Source organism: Columba livia, chromosome 1, assembly GCF_036013475.1.
Source record: "Columba livia isolate bColLiv1 breed racing homer chromosome 1, bColLiv1.pat.W.v2, whole genome shotgun sequence".
Taxonomy (NCBI): Eukaryota; Metazoa; Chordata; class Aves; order Columbiformes; family Columbidae; genus Columba; species Columba livia.
In genome coordinates this window covers 21,695,640-21,714,901 of record NC_088602.1, presented here as the reverse complement: position 1 = coordinate 21,714,901, position 19,262 = coordinate 21,695,640, and the positions used below count along the sequence as shown (strand labels likewise).

Genomic DNA, 19,262 nt, shown 5'->3' with positions numbered 1-19,262 from the left:
AACATACACTTCAGTTATGAGATAATGGCAAGCTAATGTCTCTGTAATAAAATAGTACTGATATTTATAAGCTAGTGATTCTATTAGCTCTACTTAAATTAGCTGTCACTCCTGATGAATTTCATGAAAGGTTTATACAATATTCCAGATGCTTTCTATCACAGTGTCCAACATGGCAAAGAGGATTATGAAAGATTATGAAAAAAATACTGAAATAAGATGGGCATACATGTTAGAAGCAAATAATTAAGAATTATTTCACTTGTTATATACTTCCAGCTGCCAGTTGCTTCATATTAACATGAGCAGCCTATCTTCAAAGGCTGCTTTGCATTAGTAATACAAAGTTTACTGTATAAAGCAACCAAATAAAAATTACAGAAAAACTTAATAACTGGAAAAACATTATCTGGAGTCTGACAGCTTTCAAATAACAAAATTCTATAAACAGAAAGAAGAAAGTGATACAAGTAAATTAAAGTTCCACTATGTAAACAGAGGAACTATTGTGGAATTGAATGTAATCCAAAAATTACTCTCAAGTTAAAATGCTATTTTTATGTTTAGTGAAATAATGTAAAAAATACAGCAAAGCTGAGACAGTAGAAATTTTCTTCTTTTACCATTAGTGAACGTATTTTATAGGATACATATGTAGCTAGCAAGCTTCCAGCCCCTCCCTTAATTTTAATCATGTATTTTAGCACCCTACAATATTTCCCTGCAGATGGTAATTTCTAGCTTTTTATCATCTTTGCTCTGAAGTTTAGTCGTTGCATACTCCAAATACCCATTACACTCACACGAAAGTTTACAAAATCACAGATCCTAATCTTGTAAATGTAAATAAGTAAATTTATTCCAAATCTTACTTTTACTATACTAGCCACTTTTAATATCAGGAAGAAGGAAATAACATCAAATTTTGTCCCTTACATAGCACCTTTCATTAGGGAAACATCATACCTTGTAGATTTAAAGAGTGAGACTCAGGTGCAGTTTAGGACACTCACATTTAATTCTCAGAAAAACAATTCTGTAAACATACAGAAGCAAACTAATTTTTAAAAATGTACAGAAGAAAACTGTAAGGGGATAAGGGGAGCTTTGCAATCAGTCTTATTGGAGGTAGTCAAAATGTTGCAGAAGTTCCTTAAAGAAACAAAATTTAAGGCAGATAAGATATGGATGTCTCACACAAAAGTGTAATGTTTTCACTATGATCTGATATATGTATTTTGTCCCAACAAGCTGTCCTCTTCACTTTTATTCCTCATGTAAGTAAAAACTGCTTATTTTCTAATTTGAGATCTTCTTTATATTTGAAACCACTATCACTGAAATCAATATCTCAAAACATGGCTCATGGCAAAAAGCAGCAATTTTAGAACTGAGTGAGAGTTTATTTAAAAGGCACATGATGTTACAATCAAACCATAGATATTTCCACTGCTGTGACTTATTTAACAAAACATTTCTGCTTCATTGAAGCAAAGAATGCATTTATTTCCTGGAACATGTAGAGGCCAGTTTCCCAAGCTCCATGCAGAATGGTGTCTTGCCCCTGTACTGTCCCCCCTCCCCATCTTCCCATGCTTCTTGCTTTATGTCATGAAAACAAGCAGAAGTAACCCTGAAGAAGGAAAAGTGAGTTTGGCTGGACATACTGTGCCATTATGTTGTTTGTTTGTTTTTTAAATATAATAGTGCAGATAATTTAAAAAAAAAAAAGGGCAAGGCTGTTCCTTTTGTGGTGGTTTGGCTATAAAATGCTCTAGGTGTCCAGGTGTTTATTTCATCTCTTCCTTGACTCCCACAATTTATTCTAATTTAACTGCTTGTACATCCAAATTCTAGACTGAATTTGCACATAACAGGAGAACACCACTAGATCTAGACTGATCTAGAAAAAAAAAAAACCCAAAACACAGTAATGTGAAAGTACTAGGGACTATTTTTTTAATAGAGCTTGAAAAAGTTCAATGTCACAGGCTCTTCTGCTTAGTAGAAAGCCTGTCCAGAGGCTAAAGGGTTCTGGTGACTCTGATAGTGTTTTGCATTTTGAACTGAACAATACAACAGGAATCACTTGTAGGAATAGCTGACATAGCCAAGCAGATAAAATAATTCTGTTGCTTTAATTTTCATGTCATGTTCATATGACTAAAAGAAGGTAACGAGTATGGTTTCTAAAGTTTTTTGTTTATATGCTAGGACAGACTAGCTGAAAACATAATGCTTGCTCAAAGAAGTCAACGATATCTTTGGAAAATCTTCTGCTCCTTACCACAGCCTTTCGCACTACCCTCCTTCACTTGTGCCACAAACTCATTAGACTTAAAAATAACCTTAAGAATTGAGTTATTTTAATTCTTTTTAGATCATGGATAGAGTCACAATCTCACTTACTGAAGAGTTTTATTAACAGTTTAAGCAAAACCATCGTAGCAGCCCAACACTGGCCTGAGAAGACAGGAGAGTGAACTCACAAGCCTAAATTGGTGCTGAAAAAAACGAATCATTAAGTGGTACATACATCACTTTTTCTCTACTGAACAGTTACCAGTTTAAGACAGTCTGTGCTGCTTTTCATTTCAGAAATTACATTTTTGATCAATAGAGTTTTCACTTTAGTTCCTAGTTCAAGACTCCTTTTCTGTCATTCAGTTGAGAAAAAAAATGTCTTCAGTTTAGAAAGCGAATGTAAATAGTAATTTTAAAATCATGCTTTCATTTCTAATCTGATGTTTAGATGCTGATCCTATATATAGGATTGGTATTTATAGTTTATTTACCTGAACTAAGCAAATTAAAATATAACTATATTGTTGTGTATTTAATTTTCTGACATCCTAAAACCACACATAAGTCACGGTGTCCCTTTTAAAGTTTACACAAAGGTGATTGAAATTCTCCTGGCCTCTAATGCTCTCTTTACCTGCTCATTATAGAATCCTTTCAACTTTGCCTCTAGCAATTCACAAACTCATTTTTTCATGAGTAAATATTTAAACCAGATCTGGTTTAAAATGTCTACAGAAAGGAAGAAGATAAAAGAAGGTATTTAGATTTATAGCTAACTGGGTAATAATCAACTGCTATTAGTGCTAAAAGAAATTCATCCATGTCTCAGCTTTAAATTGAACCTTTTGTCCAGGCAGGGGGCTGTGAGCCTCTGTACCCTTATGGTAATATTCTTAAGCAAACAAAAGATCACCACACACCTCATAGGACAACTGATTCATTGAAATAAGACATTTAAGCTTTTCATTTTCATCTGTAATTTAAGAGATAGCTGCACTAATATTTGACTTTCAGTTTCACAGCGGAAAGAAGAATATGAAAGGCAGAGAAAGAAGACTTAGTCCTCTGATCACTGAGAACTTGCCCCATAAACTGAATGGCTTGTCTCCTTTGGACTTCAAGTAATGCAGTCTTAACCATCTTAAGTATCAAAATATATTCATTATTGAAATAAACAGTAAACATGTTCAGCATTAGGTGGAAAAAGCTTGCTTTCACACACCATTATTTATACTTAATTGTAGAATCATGTTTTTGACTTAGTCTTAAAACTGAGATATTTTCACCTATTTGATGTTGAGTAAAATTCAAACCAATTTCAGTTCATTTACCCACTACTGTAGGAATAGCTTCCTAGGCTGCTCTGAGGAAGGCATGTACACTTGCTTAAACTGAGACAGCTTATGTTAGGGACCTGAAGAACCAATATACAAATTCCAAACAAAAGCCTTCTGAAAACCACAGTGAGATAGAATAACCATACTTCATGGTAGGATTTCCATTATTTAAGATTTTAATGGCTCATTAGTATGTAAATAAAGAACATTTTAATGATTTCAAACTTTTTATTATTGCTTCTGTAAAAACTGGAAATACCTGCCAATTGTCACAAATTGACACCGTAAATATGAAAAACAAGCAATTGTCAACTCTTCTGTTATCTAGCCAAAGGCTTTGTCACAACCATGAGATTAGGGAACAAAAAAAAGTCTCTAATTTGGATTTACCATTGCAGTTTGTGCCAGAGAAAATGCTCTTCTCCATGAAGTTGTCTGTTGCCCACTTAAAATTAGTAGTAGCTTCCTAATAGTTCAATTTAGGGTCCAAGCTTAGGCTCAGTTACAGAAGCCAAATCACTATAAAATAAACAATTCTGAGTTATTTCAAAAGACTTTGTAACCATTATTTCTCTGTCTTTTAAAAATCAAAACTTGTGACTTTGGAAAAGACAGAAATATGCCTATGAGTCACTAGCTACAGTCAAAGTAGAAAGATAACAAAGGTAATTTCTTCTTCTTTCCTGTCTTCTATTGCACCAGAAAGCAGAATTCATGTTTGAATAACATGCTTTCTTAGAAGAAGAGAACAAAAAAGAAAAGAGGAAAAACTGCATAAAATGAATTATAGAATTATAGTGAAGGCGATAATACCTAATTCAGTCAATTAGGGAGACTAAAAAAAATGTACATATGAAATTGCCTGTTGGGTTCAAACTCTGTCTAGAAATACCTTCTGCAGCTCATCGAATCTAAAGTGATTTGATTCAGTATGATCAACTTTTTATTCTTGGTATCAAACCCCATAGGACTGTCTATGAAGAACATACTTTCTCTAAATACTTTTAAGATATTATATTGTCTACACTACAGAAATAGTTGAAGAGTTTACTTTCTAAGCTTATGTTGTACATAGAAAGGAGATTTCATAAGTTTATTCCCGCAAAGGCACTAAAACTACAATGGAAACAAAACAAGGAAGGCTGGCTCAGTTGACAAACAACTGTCTAAGCAATACATGAAACGCTGAAGAATTGTTATGTAATTCAGTACAATATAAAACCATGTAAAAGTACGATTTTAATGCACAATAGCATATACTTTGCTACATTTTAATTTAGCACAATTAAAGAAGGAAAAATGTTTATAAGAAACAGTGTATTCTTATTAAAGTAGCATGAAGCATTCAGGAACTTGACAATTCATTCTTTCTGTAAATAATTGTTTCTGTTTGGAATAGGGGAAAACATTGCCAAAATGTAACTTCAAATTACAGAAACAAACAAGTACCCAAGGTTTTCCACAAGGTTATGTTGAATCAATTATATTTTTAATATTATAAAGTCAACTTCAATAAATGCAACAAGAATAATTCACTCCTGTTTTTGAATTAAAACTTGCGTCTTGGAAGAAGTAGTAAAAAGGCTTGTGTTGCAGAAAACAGATCCTATCTTGTTAAAGAGATTATAATCTTCCCATTGGCGAAAAACAAAGAGAAAAACTGATTACTCATTTTCTTTTTAAGGTATATGGTAGTATAAAGATATTTACCTATATCATTCTCCCTTGCTGTAGCCTTAGTACAAAAGTTATTTTTAAAGGTATCAACAAGTCACACCTTTTGGTTATCAGGACAAATTCATACTCACTGAGGCCTACCTGGTAGTAGGCAGAAGGTCTAGGAAGACTGCCTTTCTTTTGGCATTAACACAAAACAGAAATTAAAATTAATAGCACAAAATCAGTAGTGGACTCAAGGCTCCCTAATCATGTGGTATGACAGAAATGTTTATCCTCAAGTGACTGGTCATATGAGGGAACTCTGCAATTATGGTGCTGGACCTGCTGAAATGTATTAATAAAATCATTCACTCAAAAGAACATGAGCCTTTAAAAGAACATGAGCCTTTAAAAGAAAATGAGCCTTTAAAAGAAAATGAGCCTTTAAAAGCATTCTTCACAACTGTGACTGTCATTTTTGGCCAAGCTTTCAAGCTAAAAGAGAAAACATTCTAAAGCAAAAATGTTAATCCCACTACAGCAGGAGGAAAAGAGCACTTACAGTGAGGTTCATAGGGAGGAGGAGGATCACCACAAGGAACACACTCCATGTCTTGAAAGCCTCCAAGCTTAGTCTTCCTATAAAATCTGGAAGAAAAAAGAATGAAAAAAACCCAGTAATTAAAAAACAGTTATTTCTGCTCACAAAATGAATCAGGTATTTTAACAAAATACTCTGACTGCAAACTTTTGTCAATCTGCATACCAATGCAAACTATCAGGAAATAGAAGAAGATAAAAGCAAACAAGAGTACAGTAGATATGAATAGTACAGCAGTAGATCTAAAGTAAACTGAGGAAAAATTCTAAATCTGTTAGTCCAAATGCACAGCCACTATAATCTTGGATTCACATAATTCTGGAGATTTCAGACAGAAATCAATATCCCATTTTCCACACAGATCACAACATATAAGACAAGTATGATGAACTTATATTATGTAAGCTTATTTACACATTTAAAAAAATAAAAGTGAACCAATAGAACTCTCCTAAAAGAAACAAGATATTACAAAGTAATTACCACCAATAACAGTATGTAATGGGCCAGTAGTCAATGTTTTCTAATGAAAATCTCTAAGGTATCCTCTAGCTCAGAGAAGGAAAAATCACTCAGAAATTGGTTCATTTATGTACTTGTACAGAAGGGAATCCCCCCTTCAAAAAAGTTTTAACATGCTGTGTGATAAAATCTTCAGAAAACAAGATTATTCTGATTGCTATGTAGAAGAGCAATACAATAAAAATTGCTTTTCAGAACTATATTTTAGCAAACCAACAATCCCTCTCTGACTCTTCCTTCTCCTCCAGGAAGATCTTCACCACCAACCAAAATCACAACACGCATGGACTGCAAATGCAAATTAACCAAGTGACTATATGTGTCCCCATGTACACTATCCAATTCTCCACTTCATTTTCGCATTCTTACTTAGTTCTAGATAGCGAGCATTCTGAGGTATGAAAAAATGGATATTGCAAACAGAAGTATCAGTCAGATGGTTTAGATAAGTAATAGCAATGGGAGGCCACAAGCAGTAACAGGTGAACAATAAAATAAAACTCTAAAGCAACTAAAACAAACTAACTAGCCAGCTACCCATTCCTAAAGAAATAAATGCAAAAACATTAAAAAAAAAACAAAAAACAAACCAAAAAAACTACTGTCATACTCTGGAAATCTGCTGCAGTAAAAAAGGAGACATTTTATTCTAAAGACCCTTCAAGAACTTTACTGTTGAGTTTATGTTTGAAGAGCTTAATGACTACAGTAACAGGCAAAAGCCTACATTCCTAAACCAGGGAACAGAAGCGCACCAAACAAAAACCCAGAACTTTTCTATATTTAAAATAAGTTTAAATTTTATATTTAAATTTGTATGAGAGTATGACATCCTCTGAAGAACTCATCTACAACATCTCCGTAATTGAGTAGATCTGTCTGTCTTTCAACCCATCATTAGTACTAAGCTAGAATCAATAGCTATGGTCTGTTCAAGCTGAGTACATGAATTGTTTTCTGTAGCTGTAGCGGCACATTAAATAAAAGGTACTAATTCTACTGATGTTAAATAACTAACACTGCAAATGCCATTGAAGTATGAAGGCTGTATCAGGTAAAGCAAAGAGCTTTCCAATTGCTCAAGAAACTCATGTTTTAACAATGTGAACAGAAACTATTCATAGGCTGTAAGACTGAAAGGGGCCACTGTGGTAATTTACTCTGAATGTAATGTGTTAACATTTTGTTTTGGCTGACATGCTCACTGCAGTGTTTTGAAGCTGAATAATAGCAAATGGCATGTTGCAAATCCATCCAAAACAGAAATAAATATGATTGCTGAGAGGTAAAACATTAGCTAAACCATTTGATTTGGCTACCTATTAATATATCCTCCATTCACGTAGGCAGCATCTAAACTGATGGACAGGTATGAGTGGTGGTGTGTTCTAAAGTTCTGTTCCCCAAAACAGTGACCCGTGACTCCCCTACACGACTCTCTCTGTCCTCGTATTTCCAACCTTGCTGCCAGTAAAAACAGGTTGTGGAAACAGCTCTCATTTTAACATGTACTCAACACACGTATCTAGAATGCATTCTAGACCATAATACTGAGAAGCGTGCCCAGTTTAGATTGACCCTTAATTCATGTTTTAATCTGGGTTCTTTTTTGTTCTTCTCTAATCTTCCCAAGTTTAGTTTATATTGTCTACACTGTGAGAAGAAAATTTTCTTCCTGCTGATAGCCAAATAAGCCCTAATATATATATATATGTGTGTGTGTGTGCGCGCGTATATATACACATATATACATAGAATATGAAATAAGAGCATAACTCAATCCATCATCTGGCTGTAGATAGTATCTAAAGTGGTTGTGAGTAATATCTAATGACTGGGGCTGCACCTTCTTATACTGTAACTTAAACTAATGTTAGTTACCAAAGCTTTACAAAGTGTTTTTAAATGAAAAGACCTCACTTCTGGCTGAAGAGGAATAACTGTAGGAGCTTCAGTGTTCAGGGATTTGATAGCTGGCATTAAAAATATACACATAAATAAAATATACTGGCTGAGATATATACAGGAAACAAATGTGTGAACCTTTAAGCATCTCTGAAACATATACTGTGAAAATACAAAGGCTGTTAAAATTGCAAATCAGTCCTCATTAATTAAACTACCAATCCATTGTTCAAAAAAAGTATCAGAAATGCCTTTTAACAAATTCATGGGCAGGTATTTGTAATAGCAGAACTTGGCCACAATGTAAAGAATAGTGTTTTAGAGATCTTAACTCTTAACTCTTAATACTACAAACAGAGAAGATTACCAACAGAGATGTGACTGGACGACAAACTAAGCACAGGTTTTGATTTACAACAGAAGTTTCAGGAAATCTCTACAGTGTTATAATTTGTTCCGAAACAATTCTTTCAGATCCATTTATGATTTTTCAGCCAGGATCATGTTCTACGAACTAACCAACATGGTGAAGGAAATTCAGGAGCATAGATCACAGCCACTACTTTTGACCTAAAAATATACGTGTCTGAAAATTACTAGGCATTGACCTAACAAGGGGGAAAAAAGCAAGCAAATAACGTGATCAGTCTTCAAGAAGGTAACTCTGTGTATTTCCAAATGTTTATTTCATCATAACAATTAAGTAAGGCACCAGTAACACTCAATATTTTGAAGTATTTTGCTCAGGTACTGTATAGGCAATACTCTCATAGGTAACTATCAAATCCTTTTTATAGATGAGATAATTAAGACTGCAATTCTGAAATTAAGTGCTCAGATCATACAGTAAAATGTTGGCAAGGTCAAGGTTAGAATCTAGGACCTTCATACATACTTAAAGGATACAAACATCTGTAAAACACAAACAAGAAAACGTCAGTGCAAATTAGTTCTGAATTTGTTCAAATCTCATCTTCAGAAATCGACTTACCCTGGTAAACAGTCTCCACATAATGCATTGCTGGTGGCAGAACAGTTGGCCTTCTGAAACCGGTTAACTAATGCACAATCCAGACAAGGCTTGCACTTCTGAAAGCCCCAGTCTTCCTTGAATCTGTTTGGTCTGCATGTCATGCACTGTGCATCCTCCCCATATCCAAAGCCGCATTCCTGTAGAGATTAACAAGCAATAGCAAGCTATTCAGTCACTGAAAGCGTGAACAAGAAGAGAACGCTGGGATAAAATTAAGACCTAGTGTAATTATTGCCGAGAGTAGGTCTTTCTAGAGACAAAAGCCATCCTTTCAGCAAGTTCAAATGTGTCTTCCACTGCTAATAATCTCCCTTACTTCTATAAGTAATACTTAGTCATCCACTTTATTCATGAAACCACTGCGTATTTGAATGATAAAGGGCTTCAAGGACTCCCACAGTTTCATTATTACTAGCTTATGGCAGAATTATTGAGCTGTCTGTTTTTTAATTAGGTCAGTCATGTGAAAGTGCAGAAACTGGGACAAGTGAAGTATAAAGACACTTACTCAGTTACAAAAACAGCAAAGAAGCACTTTGATATTAAGGTTCATAGCTAAGGTGAACAAAGTTAATTGCCAAAGAGAGTGCAGTGATCTTCAAAGGCTTGGAATTTCTGTTACCAAATAAAACAGAGCTGGTTAATGACCACCAGCTAGGCATGAAACATTGCTTACCCACTAAGAATTTCAGAAACTCAATCCTCTCCAGTTCTAACAGTCCTCAAACTGTTGGAAAAGTTTAATAGCTCTGAGGGTCGCAGGGAGACATGATACGTTACTACACAAGGACTATTGTTATAGTTGGTTATTTATCTCAAATTTCATTGTTTAAAGATGTTATTTCCATTTATTTACAAAAGGACACCTAATTGGACTCACAGGCTCCAAAGAAAAACACTTCACCCAACAATATGTAGTAGTTTGGGGACTGAATTCTACAAACTGATTATCAAGAACTATCAATCTACTTCCTTTTTATGCCACTATTTCTTAGTGTTACCAAGTTACTAAGAGTTGGTCTTCCCTTTTCCCATCTGAGTATTCTGTATTTCTTTCCAGTACTTTGGAGTTAGATTTGATGCATTAGTGACACACCACAAAACAGCAAGAGGAATACAACTAATTGCTAGAAAGGGCTAATAGGAAAGGGAGTAGGTGGGAAAGGCACAATCTCTTTCTCTAGTACGTAGTCTCAGTGGAAGAACAGGGCATCTTCCCAGTGGGAAAAGTATAGGAAATCTTCAGCTGGGGCAACTTAAGAGAAGGTGTCCACCAGTTTCTCCCAAAACATATGCATGTTCAATGCATATAAGTAATTTTTTCTAGAGTCACCAACCTAAGCAAATCAGCTGCAATGAAAAAAGCTTTGAACCTTAGAAAGGCACTCAGGATTCTCCAAGGTTTCGCACTCAGAAAGCATCTATGGAACAAGCTCTGTGATGGAGTTGGTCAATATGTATTTCATAGTGCCTCTAATTTGCAATGATAAAGTAAAAATAAACAACTTTGAATATATCTTACTGGACATTTGAAGAATTTTCAATTTTCCTTTATGTTTTATGTCTTTATTGTTCTCTGAAGAAGAGCAAGCACTCAAGTACACAGAAAATGAACCATTCTAAGAAAGCAGCTACAAATGGACACTAAAAATAGCCCTCTTCCTCAGTCTCTAGACCCAGGAATTTAAAAAAGAAGTTTTAGTTTTTGTTTTGTGTTTTAGCCGAAATGCAGTTTCTTACTGTTGACTGTTATTTCGATTAAGGAGCAGACAGACAAATCACTGCAGTTAGTAACAACCAAAAAAAACACCATACTACAGTTTCATACTGTACGGCACACTCCTCCCGTGAGATATTGACCCTAATAAAGCTGGCAGGCAAAAGGGGATAAAAACGGGTTTTTTTATTTACTTCAGACATAGAACATTTTCTATCATTTTATTTCAATCCTACTTTCTCCTGGGGACTAAAACTGAAGGTTCTAGCAGTTCAATTTTATGTCACGAAAAATATCTTGCTCCACCCAATTTTATACTCCATTTCATTTATGCAATTGTAAGCCTGTATACAAAGCTACATCACTACCACTGTGGACTTGAACCAGACTAAATTCTGTAAGGAGATTTTGCTCTTTGTAAATATAAGAAACTTTTACATTGAATCTCATTATTCCTTAACATATTCTTTCTAAATACCTAGTCTTTCTGTTTAGATCATCCAAATAGTAGTGTTATAGGATATATGACATAGCTCACTGAAATCATGTATATTTGGATCTTTTAATAAATCACTTGGAATAAGTCCCTTCCAAGTCCTAGTAAACTTTCAAATATAAGGCTCAAATTAACTTAATTATAAGTTTTCCTTTCCAGACTTCCTTTGAAGTTTCTGATCAAAACCAAGCAAATATCAGGAAATAAAGTTAGAATTAAATGCCTCCAACTCACTTACCCAAACTACCAAAGCTTGGGTAAGTTGTTTCTAGCTCTATGAGATCTGCTTTGCTACAGTTGGATGTATGGACACATCTTAGTGGTCCTTTGTAACATGGAGTGGTTTACTTTAAAGCTATAAAAATGGTGGATGCAATACAAAGAAATTTTCTGCCTAAGGAATTTACAGTCTCCAGTATTTTCAAAGATGGTTTCTAAGTCCTTGCCAGGAATTCTGCAAATATAATCCATAACAACTATATCTTTCTGTATGTGCTTTTTATGTTCACATAATATTTGAGGTACTTAACTGCCTGGCAGGTACAAATAGATATTTAAGCTTGTAAACCAGGCAGAACTTCAAACACATCTGCACTCATAATTAACCACATTCCCAAAAGTGAAGGATATGATTTAGCTGATGGATTCAAATTCTTTGAAATCTTGGACTTTATAATTTAGCAGCCCAGCAAAGATAAAAGATGAACAGTTGATTGTTTGTATCAGTACATGTGCAGAATCGATGTGCACCAGTGTCTATTTACGAAGCTGTCAAGTCATATGGCTGATGAAATCTGAATAGTTCCCAACCTCCCTCACCCCTTCGATCCTCCCACTCATATTTTTAAAAGAGGGCTCATCCGTGGCAGTTTACCTCAGGACTGCAGAAAAGAGAAATAAAACTTGTAACCTCAATTAGCTGGATTTTAAAAAAACAAAACAAACACAAACAAAACAAAACCAACCAAACATCACACAAAATATTTTTTTTATATTTTTGTGCCACAAAAAAAAAAGAACAGTTAAATATACTCTATTTCTCCTACTGTGAGGCGTACTATGAAGAACACTTAATCTACTCTTCCCTTTTCACTTCCCCTTTTCAGTGCTTCCATCAATGGTACCAGGTAACACTAATGAAAAATTCTCTTTCAAATGATACACATTAGAAGTCATGAAAAACCATACACTAATTTAGAAAACTACATTAAAATTGATTTAAATAAAAATCCTCAAAATTCAAATGCACTTTTGTTTCCTGGATATTTATACAGCTTTCACAATCACAGTGTGGTGATATCTCACTACCTTTAATGTATGTGTCCCCAGAACAACTTTGTTCAGGTTTCATTAAGGTATCAAGTGAGATGACTGGCTAATGCCACCTGGGAATCTGTGACAAACCAGTTAACTAAACTCATAACTTAATTTCAAGCTAAAAATATTAAAAACATACAATAATACAGACACCTCTTAAAATATTACCTTGGCAGTGTTAACACTTTCTTTTAGTATATACTACCCAAACACTGACCCAAACAGAAGGACCAAAAGCATAGTAAACTATAAATGGTGATGGAGTTAAGCGGTATGGTTTTTCCTGAAAAGTTCAATGCATTGCAGAAAGTAAATGAACAGTAAATCAGATTTTAAACATTATTTCAATTAAAATAACCTCGAATTTCATTTTAAAAAAATGTTTTCAGGCATCATTAAGATCATAATCCGAACACACATTTTAGAATCTGTTTCTAGTTCCACCAATTATCTACAACCTATGTACGCCATAGAAGACCCTCAGGATCATTGAGTCCAATCATAACGTAACCTAACTCTGGCACTAAACCATGTCCCTAAGAACCTCATCTACACACCTTTTAAACACTTCCAGGGATGGTGACTCCATCACTTCCCTGGGCAGCCTGTTCCGATGCCTGACAACCCTTTTCGTGAGCATTTTTTTTCCTAATGTCCATTCTAAACCTCCCCTGGTGTGACTTGAGGCCATTTCCTATGTCCTGTCACTTGCTACTTGGGAGACAAGACCAACACCCTCCATGCTACAACTTCCTTTCAGGTAGTTGTAGGCAATGACAAGGTCTCCCCTCAGCCTCCTTTTCTCCAGGCTGAACAGCCCCAGTTCCCTCAGCTGCTCCTCATCAGACTTGTGCTCCAGGTCCCTCACCAGCTTTAATGCCCTTCTCTGAACTCTCTCTAGTACTTCAAAGTCCCTAGAGAGTACAGCACAAAGTTCCACTTATGCCAAGGTAGTGACAAGAACATTTGAGTACTCAAGAAAAAGCCTTCCAATCATTAAGACACATCAAACTGATGTCAGGTCACACAACAGGTTGCAGCGCTACACTGGTGCCAAGAAATGAAGATTTTCGTAATACCTTTGAGTATATGGCCTTGTTAAATAGCACACACTTTTACCTTCCAAAAGTACCTTAGGCTGTTGATCAGCCTCATCTAGAATTCAATAGTCAGCCAGATCTATCAGGAGACTGACCCAGAAACATGTGTTAGTTTCTCCCACAGTGGGATACAGCAGGTTTCCTCACCAGTAGCTCTCTTGCTTTGAGAAGTGACAGGGTGACTGCTAAACATGGAAGCAGCTGCTCTTGGTAACATCACTGGGACAACCTGTCAGACACAGCAAGCCACCTTTCATGTTCTGCATTCAGGAGTAGCTTCAAACAGTACTTTCCTATTTAATTTACAATTCCTTTCTGAGCCAAGATGCAGGTCTCCTTTTCCTTCACCATACACCTGCTGCAAAGAAGCAGTCTATGATGTGTAGCCCTGCCTTAGCAACCATCAAGCTGCCTCTGTCCAACAGGCCCTCTGTACAGCAGCATTCTCTTGGTGACAGTATTTATCATCATGCATATGGTGGCAAAGCTGGTCTAGGGCACTCTCTCCCTTCCATCTTTGCTTTTTCTTCTTTGTGATCCATTGTCCTCTACTGTACTGATACAACTAATTATGAGGCACAGCTGCAGATCTGACCACAGGACTGATGCAGGTTAAAAGTTCAGCAATGTGGAAAGAACTTAATATTGACAAAACTGTCATTTCAATGTTTCTGAACTACAACCTCACATGTGATATGTTGACAAAACAATCTAGAATTGCAGTTAAAGTTCTAAGTTGCAATATAAGCTTGATTAGGCTGAGATATGGATTACTTTTTCATAAATAAAGTAAAAAATACATGGAAGCTATAGAGGGTTATAGATTTTTTTTTTTTTTTTAAGAAAGCAAATTATGGTGAAAGGACTGGAAAGACTCTTATTTCTATACAGGAACATTTTCAGGAAAAGGCTGGAACCCAGCTATCCCAGTTTATTTTTTCTGCACTAATTGTGATATACATATATTTTAATCACATATAAGGTTTGATTTATACAGAAACACATTACTGGTAAGATGGGACAAAAAACTATCAAGACCCACGAATGACCATTCAGGCACTGGCACCTTGAAGCCACATAAAGAACGAAAGATATTGAACCACTTGCTTAACTACATGATGCTTTGTTTCTAAGTGAATGAGAAATGAAATTATGCTGAGCCACATGAAGCAAATACTTCCTTCTGAATCGATATAATAGTCTCCCACCCAGAAGCAAGTGCTGCTTAAAAAAAACCAAAACAATTAAAAACCCCAACAACAACCAAACAACCTCAAACAAAAATCCCACACACTCAAAAGCAAGCTATTTCAATGGTTCAAAGGCTTCACAAACATTAGCAAGGATACACATTTATGAGAAGAAAAGGCTACACAGATTTTTAAATGAACAAATAGAAGCAAACCAACAGGAGAAGCAGCTTTCGCTCCCTTTCCCATCAATGTTATTGATATAATAACAAAGCTGGCTTTCTTATGAAGGCAATATGTTAATAGCACTTTATAAAAAACAGAATTAACATAAGCGATCAATGCAACATCTGCAGCATTGCTGTTAGAACAGTCAATAGGGGATCAGAAAGGAAAAGTTGAGAGTGTAACTTTTTTTTCTCATTTTCAGGAAGAAAGGATTACTTGCAAAGCATTATTGAAAAAGAAAGCCCCATGAAACTGCAACAGCAAAAACTGTTAAGAGTAGTCTAGATTGGAACTAGTTACATGAAATAAAGCTGGGGTTTTGTTTGGTTTTGGTGGTGTGGGGTTTTTTTGGTGTGTTTTTGGTTGGTTTGTTTTTTTCTTCATGCTATTAAGGGTGTCTGAAGTTGCTTATCTATGCAGACAGGAAGGTAGATCCAATAGATTGAGCACCAGTTTATCAGTTTGTAACTAAAATTAAATACTCATCACAGAATCATAAAACAGACCATGTTGGTCTGACCGTTCATGGGACAGAAAGCCAAGATGAGATGATCTAGCACACTGCCATTGCATCCTAAAATCCTCCAGTGATGGAGACTCTACCATGTTCCGAGAGAGGTTTATCCAGTGAACAATTCTTCTCCCTGTGTACAATTAAAAACAAAAAACTCTTTCTTATATAGAGGTAAAACCTTTCTCCTGGTAGAGCTTGTCCTTGCTGCCCCTTAACTTGTCCATGTGGTGCCTTGTGAAGAAAGAGCTTCCAACCTCTTGTTCCACTCCGTGGCCTCTGTCTACTCTGTTCCACCAAAAACTTCCTGTGTTGCTGTTGGTAAGTTGATTTCTGTGCTAGTGTCTCATGTATAAATTAAGTAAAGGCAACAGGATTTCCCTTAGAAAGGTACTATGAAATGCTCACAAAGTATAGCAACAAAGGTCTTACAAGTAATTCAAGTTAATAGTTGTAAAAATAAGTATATACACACACCCACTCTGTACAGGGGGTATTTTGCCCTGCACATGTATCCATACTGCAAAGTCTGAAACCTGTCAGTCAATTGCTTAAAACACTTTGGGGGCGGGGAAAGAGGAAAAAAAAAACCAACCCTGATATAATTATATTTTGCTATATACTTTAGAGTTATGCTCACACATACAGCAGTATACCTAGTTTTATCCACGAGTATGAAATATTTGATAGGAAAACAGACACATCATTTGTTTTTAAGAAACTGTTGTTAAATTACAGGATAATTACATCAGTGCTTTCTCGCATGTAAAAAACCCAAGCAAACAAAACTCCCCCTGTGCTGCAAATTACTTCAAGTATATCATTAAATCCCTTTTCCCTTTGTGTTCTGACCTTTGACTTAACACACTTTGTTGGTTCAAGCTGTAGTTCAGCAAAACTCCTTTCAATTGCATTTCAGTAACAGCCACAGCACTGCATCCTTCACCACGATTCACAGAAAACTTTACTTCTATTTATAAAGGAAATTATGCTTCCACTTACTCTTAGGTTTGCGCAAAATCTGTTTAGTTATTTCAGTTCTAATATAGTAGCAAAAAATAATATTTGAAACCCTATTCATGTCTGGGAGAAGTAATTGCTTACACATTGAAATTACCTGAGCAATTATATTTTCAGAAAAACTAGTCCTAAGAATCAGTATTATCAGACTGTAATCAAAACTAGTTGAAGTAAAAACATAACTATAACTTTCCTATTTCAGTTTAGCATTTTTTATTAAATTCAAAGAAAAGTGTAATTACTGAGGGCATTAATTTTTATGCTTTTGGTTTTTGTTTGCTTACTAGGTAAGGATGCTACATCAGTGTGTATAATACTGCTTTAGTAGGACAACTGTTATAAAATGCCATATTTACAAGTGCCTTTATAAATTAAAACAGCCCCCTGAACCTTTCAGTCCTCAAATTCAAGGCAAATCTGAAAAAAAAATCTCTAAACAAAACCACAACCATACTGCTAATCATGTTCAAATCGTTACTTTTAGAGCATTGTTTGTATGACTAAACCTTAACTAATACTGCCTAACATAGAAAGGAATCCTCACTGAAGTGTGAAACTAAATATTTCTGTTAATGCACTGAACACTAGCTACAAGGCATGGAGAGATATGGAAAATGTGTCACTCAATTTCAGTAAATCTCTTCAAACCACGCACAAACCAGAACACTTGTGTTTTTTTCAGAGCTAAATATAGTAATACAAAGCCACAAAGCTGAAAGCTTCTTGCCTGTTGTTTAAATACACATACACACCACACTTAGTAATGTCTCATGTAAAAAAATTTTCAAAAATAAAATTTCCAATTCTTCTGTAGATCTATGTAACATACTTGCCTGCAAAAGCAACCCTGAAAATTAAACTTCACTCCTAAATACCACTCTAAATTCTACTTTCATCATCCCTTTTGCAGTAAGAGTAGAAAGCAGTTTGCCCTACCATGTGCCAAGGCACTGGGCAGGGCAGCTACTTCTCTCTTGCTTTATGGCCCCACCTATCAGGTATTGATCAAACTGCACAGTTATATCTGGGCCGCAGTTTTATTCTCTAACAATGGGAAAGATGCAGTTATAGTAGCTGGATGCTGAGATGCTTATGCACGAGACTCAAAAAGTCTGCTCGCCTTTCATGATACCAGCTTGCACCCTCTTGTTTTTGTCTGACCATCTTCACACCCCTACCATTACGTACCTGCTACCCCAAAACATCCAGTCTCCCCATGACACAGAACTCATGCTGTGATCCCTCTCACCTCCCGGGATCGAGTTAGTGGATCCTACCATACCCCTCCCTCTTGTTTCAGCTGTATCTTCCTTTGTTGTTCTCTGTCCTTGCTTATACATAGCACCTACTTTCTCTATGCTGCAAGCAACTAAGACTGCCCTCATGGCTTGCATTCAGACTTGGAATTTTGCTGGAAATTTGTGAAGTTAACTTTCTAGTTCTACTGAATCCCAGTCCATAACCTCAGTCACTGCTCATCTCCATTGATTTATTTTTGTACTCCTAAAAAAGCTGCTAATTCCAAAACTTTTGTGGGGAAGGAAGAGGCACAGTTGTTGTAAAAGAAAAAACATTCACATGAGACTCACAATAAAAATCTTTCCCTTGCCATGATATTAACAAGGACTTCTTATGTGCTTTTTACATATTACCTTGTATTTTTCTGGCCTCAATCTTCCCAGTTACTTTACACTGCATAAAGATATGGCTAAGGCTTATAACATGTTTAATAAACCGTAAAATAAAGAAATTTAGCCTCACTTGAATCTAGATTCCCAACACGAAGTGAGCTACTGAAAACAGAACAATCACCCGTCTTCCAGCTGTTCTAAGAAAATATCTCAAATCTCACTTGAATCCTATTCTGTATTTACCTGCTTCTGCCCTTATTTTTATTATAAACAATTCTGTTAAGACAACTTGTTGTACAGAAAATATTTAAACACTGTCTATAGTGGGAATTTCACCTAAACTCCAGAACTGATTCTGGAAGTCAGCATTGTAAAAATCAACCCCCACCTATTTCAGTGGTCTGTACCAAAGTCTAGTTTGAAATTCATTTTTCATACTCTACTCTACACAGTGAGGTTCTCCAGTCTTAATTCCCTGGAGTTTTTTATCCCTTGCTAGCACTAACTCACATTTAAAAAAATAATTTTAATTTGAGATCCTATAACCGGATCTCTAATGTTACTGCCTACTTTATTAAGGGCATCACCGTTTTCTGAACTGAGTATTTTATACAAAGAGAAACATAAAGCAAGGTACTTGAAAAACTGTAAAAGGTTCAAACACCAAAATAATTTAAAAATATTTCCACAT

General features: G+C 35.5%; 1 protein-coding gene across 5 annotated transcripts in view; it reads right to left on the bottom strand.

The window, feature by feature from the left end:
• The window catches only part of TNFRSF19 (TNF receptor superfamily member 19), a 62,743-nt gene that overhangs the window by 28,121 nt on the left and 15,360 nt on the right, over nucleotides 1-19,262 (bottom strand). For all 5 annotated transcript variants that reach the window (XM_021286230.2, XM_065050212.1, XM_065050218.1 and 2 more), the window contains 2 exons: nucleotides 9,320-9,498; nucleotides 5,863-5,948 (listed from right to left, as the gene is read on the bottom strand). In XM_021286230.2, coding sequence (XP_021141905.1) covers nucleotides 5,863-5,948; nucleotides 9,320-9,498 — 265 coding nt within the window. The remainder of the gene's footprint in view (nucleotides 1-5,862; nucleotides 5,949-9,319; nucleotides 9,499-19,262) is intronic.